Source organism: Cuculus canorus, chromosome 5 (genome assembly GCF_017976375.1).
Source record: "Cuculus canorus isolate bCucCan1 chromosome 5, bCucCan1.pri, whole genome shotgun sequence".
Lineage (NCBI taxonomy): Eukaryota > Metazoa > Chordata > Aves > Cuculiformes > Cuculidae > Cuculus > Cuculus canorus.
The window spans coordinates 34,038,357-34,048,092 of NC_071405.1; the positions used below are offsets into that span (position 1 = coordinate 34,038,357).

The 9,736-nt window shown below is 38.4% G+C and overlaps 1 protein-coding gene across 1 annotated transcript in view; it reads left to right on the forward strand.

Moving 5' to 3' along the window:
- Window positions 1-7,529, forward strand: part of SPON1 (spondin 1) — a 159,540-nt gene extending 152,011 nt beyond the window's left edge. Inside the window, exon 7 of the mRNA XM_054068115.1 lies at window positions 7,461-7,529. Coding sequence (XP_053924090.1) covers window positions 7,461-7,529 — 69 coding nt within the window. The remainder of the gene's footprint in view (window positions 1-7,460) is intronic.
- Window positions 7,530-9,736: the final 2,207 nt, after the last annotated feature.

A 9,736-nucleotide genomic window follows, 5' to 3' on the forward strand; every position in this document is an offset into this window, starting at 1 on the left:
CTTAACCTTTACAAAAATGTTCTTTTTTATAAACTGGAAAAAAGCAGCTCCTGCACATTCTTTCATAAAAACATCTCTGTATGTTAAAAAGAACTGCATGTTAGCACTGAAGCTTAAAGCAACTTTAGCAACCACTTTGGCTGCATCCACAGGAAAATAGATATAGTGCAGAATGTATGACCAGCTCACGATAGTAGCCTTGCAAGTAAGATTTTTTAATGATCATACTAATAGTTATGAGAAACTTCTGACATGCTTCACATAAACAAGAAATCCTGAGAAACCTGGGCAGATTTAAAGCAGGCTGCTCGCTTATGGAATTAATAAAACATACCCATTCGGAGTGCATTACAGGAGATAAAATTCACAATTACTGTAAAGCAAATATGTATATTTATGAGAATATGAACTCCAGAGCTAATAAAGCTATATGTAGCTACTTTTATCCCAGAAATATTTTGTTACTACAGAGCAGAAAACTTCTCCCTTTTTCTTTTAAAGTTTTTACACAGTTTGATAATGAGCCTATGTCAATGTCTCCTTTCTATTCAAATAAATCTGTAAAACTGAGATAGGCAAGATGTCTACAGATTTTATCACCCAAGATAAAACATCCCATATTTCAGCTAATATCCAAGTCTATAATGTGTTGAACATTCATTAACCAGGTGTTTTGTGTTAATACTTTAAAGACGAGATTGGTCTTTATTCTTCTCTCAACCTGGAAGGAAAGTGTGTGTGTTTGTATTGGGGTTCAATAGAACTTTTTCTTTAGTCTGGTCTTTTAATTTACCTTCTGGCACATCTGTGGCTGTGGTTGAATTTTTCTTATATATCATGCAATTCAGCTTCTACAGAAAGCTGTGCTATTGAATCATAACACCCTATCACATCAAAGAAAGTACACCTCACTCATAACTTAAGTAGAGTTTAAGTACATGCACTTAAAATTACTGTCACTTCCCTCTTATCTGATAACATCTTTCTAGCATTAAGTGGTTATTAGATAAAAAAATCATAGTCCACACCTCAGAGCTCCTTCTTCTGCAGCAAGTAGCCTAACTGTGAGTTTTGTAGTCTGCCCTCAAAATTGAAGCCTTTTTTTCAGCTCTGGTAGTTTCATCAGTGGAGAGCAACATCATCTAGTCTTTCACTTAGCATGGGGACAGTTGCAAAATAGTTCTAAACCTATATAAAGGTATAAACACTACTAGACTATTGCAGCAAAAGCTATCACCGTTAAACTCTGTCAGAAAAGAAAGGGGTCTGCTTTCAGAAGGGAGTTTCATGCTATCAGTCTCAAGTAAACGTGTGCATTTATTAATGAGTGAGGTACCAAAGCCTACAAGAGGAATAGCTATAGCGTCCTCTTGTCTTTGATGCCTTCAGGCTTACTTGTAGACTATCTGGCTGTTCAGAGCAGATGTTTGTATTGTCTCTTAAATATTTCCTCCTAACACCATTCTTTAACAAGACACCTAACTATACAGTGTATGTAGGAACAAGGTGCCAAAATTTGAGGTTTGGAAGACTTCTGTTAGTCTGGAACTATTTTCATGAACTGAAGAATTTAGGGATACCAGACACACACTTTTGACATCCTAAAAAGATTTGTGTGCGTCTGCATAGTGTGGAGGTGGAATAAAGTCTATTTATACTCATCATAGGAGACTGATCAGCTTTTAAGAGCACCCAACCATCCCTCAAAAGCACTATATCATTCGTATTTTCATAGCATTCGATTCTCCTCAGAAGACATATTGCACAATATACTTTTTATTCGCGGCTTATCTCCTTCAATCACAAATTATTTTTTGAGGGAAAGGATGATCCTGCAATGGAGATGCTATCTTAAAACTCGGATATCTAGGCTTGTTTCCAGAAGACATTCAATTCATCATCTGTGTATTGAGGATAATTTTGCTTTTTCTGCTTTCTAAGAATCTTGTGAAAATGAGTCCATTGTGGATAGAAAGGCATTCCAATATTACGAGGATGAGTGTTGTGGAAGGAATTAAATGTTCTCTATTCTAAAACAATCGAATGAATGCCAAGCAGTGGTGGTGTGAAATGACTGAAATTAAGCTCTGGCTCAAACCAGGTGTTTTTCGTTCCCACAGCTCATTGACTCTGACTCTGAATTTGATGTCAGATAATATGCTGTCATTTGTTTATCTGAACCAAATCAAATCGTTACTACAAAGTGATGAGTGATCTGCAAACTAATATTTTGTGATGTTATTTGGCGCACATAAAATAAAAGTAGTTATAAAAATTACTTGTAAAAATAACTACCAGTCCAGAAAACATACTAATCATATTGGTTACCAAAGAGCAGCAGGAGCACATGAAATAGTTTATGTGGCTTTCCAGATCCTACTAATCTCTTTTTTATTCTGAGGGTATTCAGATGATAGTTAAAACTTGCTGAAAGCTTTCACTACATTTTAATGGATGTTACTCTTTGAATAAGTTGTTTTAAATCCCCGTGGTTGAGAAAGACTTCAAATCAAATTCTCTCTTCAGTGCTGCTTTTTTTAACTTTGTCCCACTTTCTGTTCTTGAAAATGAGGAAATGGGAAATGTTTTTAATCTTTTGTAAAGTGCACAGCTGAAAGATCTAATTTAGCTGTAGTTTCCTGCCATGGGGTTCTATCTGTTGCCATTTAATGACTTTATTCTGTGTGTGCCTTCATTTCTACATTGCAGAAACAAATGGATATAAAGTGAACGATTAATTTTTATCAACTTCAAAATGTCAGTAAGGCTGTCTTTATTTTAATGACATTATAAACTTCTAAAAATCATACTATTAGGACTTTTTGGCGGACAGTATTTTCATAGGGAAGAGCTACTGAGTCAACCACTCACCCTCAGCTTGAAGCATAAATGTAGAAAGGGGATCTAGAAAACAGCATAATTGTTTTCAATTTTTGCATGTTTTAATTTAGGCCACAATAAAAAAATATTGAAATCAGTTTAGAAACTACTTTGGCTCCACTGGGCTTTTTGAGCAACCTTTCAGCTTTTAGAGAGTGGGTCATTATATTTCAACTGGAAACTGCGATCATATAATTGAAGTAATAACTGAAGTTGAAGAGGGGACTGCAGTAGGCTCTACAAAGGTTTATACTGAGTTTTGTGAGTTTGCCTAAACGCACTTTTCAAATTGAGTTATCATGAGGGCTCCTGAAAACTTATACTAATTTAATTATTAAATCATTACTTCCTATATACAGAAGTAGAGATGCTACATCAAGGCTAGCACATTCCCACAGTAAGTAGAACCACACACATGAGGAGCAGGGCTCATTGCTTCCATGAGGAGCTGCCAGCACATGACTGTGGTGTGCTGGGACTGACCAGCAGTGCAGCGTGGGGCCTTGCACCCTCATTTCTCTCAAGGGAGAGTTTCGCACCTGTGCTCCATTGCATGATATTGATATGCTCAGAAGAAACTGATATAAAATTCAATTGCAAATTCCCAAGTATCAGTTCTGTGATTTTTATCAACAAAGGAAACTCCTTTAAATGTGAAAAGGAACGAGGGCAGAAACTTTCTCTCTGTGACTACTGCTAGGTAGTCCCAAATTCACTCCTTGACAACTTCCACATGCACAGAGGTGTACCATAGGCTTGGCAGTTTTCTTCCTTCAACTTCCTTCCCATCAACTTCTGGTATTGTAACATTTTGACACTCGTTTGCAAATGATCTAGTTTTGGTTTTCAAAATCTAACAGTTTCATTACTTGGGAATTATTCTTTCCCAGCCAAATACATAAATGATGACAAGACAGTTTGCAATGTACAACAGTAAAACATCTTAATTCTTTTTGCCATATTTTGATGTGAATTTGAGAGTTTGTTTACTTCCAAAATCAAAGCAAACTTTGGGAATATGAAGAGGAGAGAAAAATGGGTACAAATGTAATACAGCAAGCCCTAAGTAAATGTTAACTAAAATTTGTAAAAATTATGTGGTGTTTTATGGCTCTACTGTAAAATCTGTGCAATTGGTTATTGAAGGCAGTTGGCTTATGTTAGCTAGTTGTATGTTATAAATTTATGGGTTTCTCTTCAGGCATTTCATACCCTCTCAGTTTCTACCATCTAACAATAAATTATAGCTAAAAGGATTGGCCAACAAATCCAAGCACTGTATCTTTTCTATTGATCGCTCTCTGGCTATAGATTGTTCACATAGCTGTGAAGTTGTGTGGTGGATAACATCTGTTTCTCTGGGCTATTTTAAGTTTATCACATTCCCTTTAAAAATGTGGAGGTCAGCTGGAGGCAGAGGAAAGTCACAGCTTTTCTGGAGGAATGCCCTGAGCTGCGCCTTGCAGGAGACTGGAGAGCTGCTAACTGGTGACACCACCAGTAGAGTGGTGAGTGGAACTGGGTTTCCCAAGCTGGCACAAAGCCTAGCAGCCAGACCTCACACGGCAACAGCCTCACACACCGAGGAGATGGCAAGCAGAATTTATGGTATTGTTTTCCAGGATTTCTTCTGCTTGACATAAACACTCATCTAAGGAAAACTCTTTAGTGTAGAATATATCTACTCAGGTATCTGTCAGTCTATCAGTGCTCATAGAAGTAAATATACAGCGGCAATAGTAACAGTGTAACTGTTACATTTTTGATAATTAAAATAACATTCTAAATCTGCATGCTAGAGATGACTGCATAATTAGAATATCAGTCTGGAATAATAATGATTTAATTCAAGTTGCAGCTTTATCCTGTGCAATTGTCAAGGAGCTGTAGGTATCAAAAATGCGTGCTTTCATTATAACACTGGATTCTGCATCTTTTGATTTCGGTTACTGTTTAGGAAATAGTGAATGAATTCAGCTCTTGCATCTGAATTTTAATCTTCTGTAGAAGTTCAGGAATGTCTGAATGTGCTATGCTTTGTTCCTTATTTCCTTCTTCTGCAGTTACTACTAAACTATTAATCATGGTTCATACACTGCTGGTATGCATTTTTAATTTGAATAGCACGTGTTAAAATGCTTTCAGACACAAGTGATTTGGATTTTTCTGACATAATTATTGGCTTCTATTAAATAAGAGATGTATTATTATAATAAACATAACCATCTATGCTCATAACAGGCTTTCTTTGGGATGTATAACACACCGTTAATAATTTTGAATGCAGGTGTGTTCTCAAGGCAAATAAATTAAGTTATGCCTGGCTGGAAAGTCTTAGGATGTTAAACAAGGAAAATGAAAAATTAGGGCAAATTCCACTGACAGAGAAAGACAAGTAATATCTTTTAACTTCAGATTTTTAACTTAATTCATTTAATCAATTTCCTTTTAAATCACTTTGAGGGGAAAGCTGTCTCTTCCACTTTGGAAAGCATGGAGGTAAGAAGAAGGTTGCCTTAGATGAATCTGGATGTGATGCGTGTCCTGCATGGAGCCCATCACTGCGTGGTGCTGCCCAGCCCATCAGGAAGGCTGGAAGAGGGTTGTGCTGGAGGCTCAGACTGCTGCTGCTCACCCAGGGTCTGCCCCAGTGAATCTGCCTGCTGGCATAGCTCAGCCGTGATTGCTCCCTTCCATCCTAAAATTCTCTTTACTGGAACTATATTAGTAATATGGGATTTTGATTAAATCCTTTTATACTTACTTGCATTTATACAGTCAGACTTTCAGCTATCTTAGCTCAGGACATTTAACGTCGTATAGGCTTTGGCCAAGCGTCAGTATTTTTAAAAAAGACTTTCAAGAAACAAGATTTTCATCCTCTCAGGTTAAGGGAGAGATCATGTCAGGGATGTGTTCCCAAGACTGAAAAACTTGTGTGTTATAGACATGGCCCACCAGTCCTGTAATTTAACTTGTTTTGGTAAAAACAGGTGAGAGTACTTTACAGTACAATTTAACTTGTACTGGTAAAAACAGTATTGAGAGTAGTAGAAACAGCCAGTGAAAATTATTTTCTTTAAACAGGGGTGTATATTGACTAGAGCTAATCTAGGGTGTCAGAGCTATTGCTATCAAGCAGGAAATGGCACTATTATCACTAAACTGAAAGTCCAGCTGTGTTGGAAGTGCCAATTACTGGTAATGTATGAGGTGGGTTTCTTAGTCTAATTGGGAAATATTTTTAAAAGACAGTAGAAATCATGTGAGTGAGTTGTGAACTTTGTGTTCCTCTAGGCAAACTACCGAGGCAGATTCCCAAGGGATATGGGGAAAATACTTCTAAAGAAGTGTGATAGATGTCTTCTGGGCATCAGAGCCTTGTTAGTGGTCTCCTGCCTTTGTCCTGTTTTACTGTACCAATATAAAGTTTAGAACTGCTGATGCAGGAATTCCTACAGACTTCAGGAAATAATCTTTGTACAATACTTTGCCACAGTATGGGCTTCCACAGGTGGGAACTGTGTTTCACTCTCTAATTTTTACATGAGTAAATGGAGAACAAAGAGAAAGTGCTGTCAATTACTTGACTTGGAGGAGATTGCAGTGCACCCACCATGAACTCTTTACATCCTTACATATGTGAAAATATTAAATAATATGTCATACATGCTTACAGGCTGTTTGCCTAGAGCAGCAGCCTCTACTTTTTGCCTGCCTCTTGTCCCACCGACATGTAACACATTAAGAGAAATTTTTCTGCCTTTGCTTGCTTTAACCTGGTAAATTTCTCTGGCCATGAGGATTGTCAGAGCACCACAAAATCAACAGCCCAAGATGTACTTTTTGTCAATGAACTACTACGTGTGGAACAACAGCCCAGGACACGACAGAGTTCATCTTTCTGTGATGTTACCAGGACAAAATCAGTTTGGTCATATTGGCTTGAGGTGTTTCGCCTGTGGGGTCCACAGCGGGCTGAGGACACCTGATTAATGCACCCGGAAGGAGATCATGGGACAGGAAGTGGGTAGACAGTATAGGACCATGCATGAAAGTAGTACTATCCATTCACAGATTGTTTATGTATAAGCTAATCCAATCATGCGGAGATGCATGTGTTAATCAAGGGTATAAGAGGCGCGCGTAAGATCAAGCACGGGCCGGCCAGCCCTGTAACTTCAATAAAGAAACTTGCTTCCACATCACCATGTCGTGTCTCAACAGCGACATTTCCCCAGTGCAAAAGTCTCCTTAATTATACCTGTCATCACTGTGCACCACTCTGAAAGCTTTCCCTTCAGCTCATGATGCAAAAATAACATGGTTTGCAAAGTACTGTTGGTGTTTTAAGCTCATTTCAGTTCACACTGAAGTGAAAGAGATATAAGCTCCTTGATGAACCCTGTACAGCTGAGGACATGCGATAACACCAGATAACAAAAAGGACAAAGCACATTTCTCATAGTCAGAATTTGGAGGCACGGTTTAATCTATTGCCTCTTACTTTTTGCTGTAAATCATATAATTCTCATTGTAAAATTGTCCCAATCACTTTCTTGTTTTGTCTCTCTTCACAGAGTGATGAGGTTTTAACAGTCATCAAGGCAAAAGCACAGTGGCCTGCCTGGCAACCTCTGAATGTGTAAGTAGGGAATAGTTTGTCTCAATAGCCTTGTGTTGAGTGTTGGCTAATGGAACGCTCTAAACCGATTGTCTCATATAATCATTCACTCTTGTAAAGAAACAATCTAAAAATATTCTGATGACTCTTTAATATTTTTTCAATTTTTGCCAACTGATTCTCTTTCTTTGCTCCTTAGCATCTCTTCATTTTTTACATGCTCTGGTTCACTGTTACAGCAGAAGGGTTATCCAACAGTTTGTGCTTTCATTTAACTATTGTTTATTCAATGTTTGCTCAAATATATATATTGCACTGTCCTACATGTAGTAGTTTTAGCATCGTGTCCCACACTGTGACAACACACTGTGTCAATACAGCAAATCCTCAATCTACTAACAAAAAACTTTTAAAGGACTAATTCTTTAACATGCTTGTCTGAAACACCCTATGATAGCATCATGATCCTGATGGTAGTATAACCATGAGTTTTTTTCCAAGTGAGACACCTGCCTAGCTTCCCAGGTTCCTCACTTCGGGCTCTCTCGCATTCAGCAGAAAAGAAGACAAAACTCTTCTTTCATGATACTCTTGAACTTACTGGTTTTCATGGGCAGGTGTGTGTGTATGCATGTGAGGGTTGGAGTGATGGTTCCTACAGAATTTATCTGTGCTTGGTCCAAAGTTCATGCTAATTATCCAGGCCCAAATGGGTGAGATTTACAAGAAGTGACTAAAGGTTCGAAGCCGGTATAAAGGTTCACCCCATTAGCTGAGAGTCAAATGAAGTCTTTAGAAAGCAGGGGAATCAGTCTACTGCAGGACTGAACAAACTAGGTAGATCTGTTTCCTCTGTAAAAAGTACATGGGAAGCAGTTAGTGGAGCGCTGCATCTGGTTTTGTCATCTGTATTTTGGAAAATATGTGAAAATTTGGAGGTTAGTCAGAAAAAAGCTGCAAAAGAGTTCATTTTTTAGGAAACATCCGCTACCATAAGAGGCTTAGAAAGTCTTAAGCAGCTTAGGACTTAAGCTATTCAGTTTATTCCTTCGCTTCCTGAAAAAAAAAAATGTTAGAAGGTGAGTGCAGCTTAAAAGATTTCTGATAGCTGATCCTTCTTTAATCTAGGAAAAAAAAAAACCAAACCTATGAAATCCCTCATAGCATGGAAGCTAAGGATATTCTTGACAAGGAAATTCTTACTAAAGGTATGGGAAAAGGCTTTAACAGAGTGAATAACCTTCAGAGTAGCTTACCTGAACATGAGGTGGATTTTCCATCACTTGAATATATTTTAACACTGAAACAGTTTTAGGCTTTACATGAGAATTGTGGGTTAGCCTGGTTTTTTTGGCTGTTTTTTTGTAAGTGGTCAGTCAAGGTGACAGTAATAGCATTCTTTAGTTATTGTCTTATTTGCATAAAATTTTCAATATTTGGATTTGGTAGTGGTTGCCACGTCATAGTTTTGAATAGCATTTTTTTCGTTGCTGCTTTTTTTCTGTTCACTCATTTAAAATGGAAACTTTTGTCCACTTCTCTGTTCTACCGTGTTTAGGTTTCTGACTGAAACAAGCCATTTGGGCATTAGGGCCCTAAAAACATCCTCTGTCAAGAAAAAGAGGAGAGTGATCGTCTTAGGGGATTCCCTTCTTAAAGGAATGGAGGGTCCCATCTGCAGACCGGACCCGCTCCACAGGGAGGTCTGCTGCTTGCCGGGGGCTTCAGTGAGGGATATCAATAGAAAACTCCCTTCCTTGGTGAAGGAAACGGATTACTATCCCCTCTTAGTATTTCAAATAGGTAATGATGACTTACAGCGCAGAAAGCTGAAAGCCATCAAAAGAGACTTCAGGGATTTAGGGAAGATGATTGAGGGCTCTGGAGCGCAAGTGGTGTTTAGCTCCATCCCAATACTAAGGAATATGGAGCAGGAAGTCAGGAACGTACAGATGATTAATGCCTGGCTCCGAGCCTGGTGTGAGGAGAGAGGCTTTGGCTTCTTTGATCATGGGGTGACCCACCCACCCCCAGGTTTTCTTACTAGGGATGGGTCATACTTGTCTCGAAGGGGAACTAAAGTTATCTCTAAAAATCTGGTTAGGCTCTTAAATAGAGCTTTAAACTAGATGTGAAGGGGGAAGGGGAGGAGACCAGGCTAGTTGGGAATGAGCCTGGAAGTGGGAAACCAGCGGCTGAGAAATGGTGTGCTGGAGAGGACCACCAGTACAC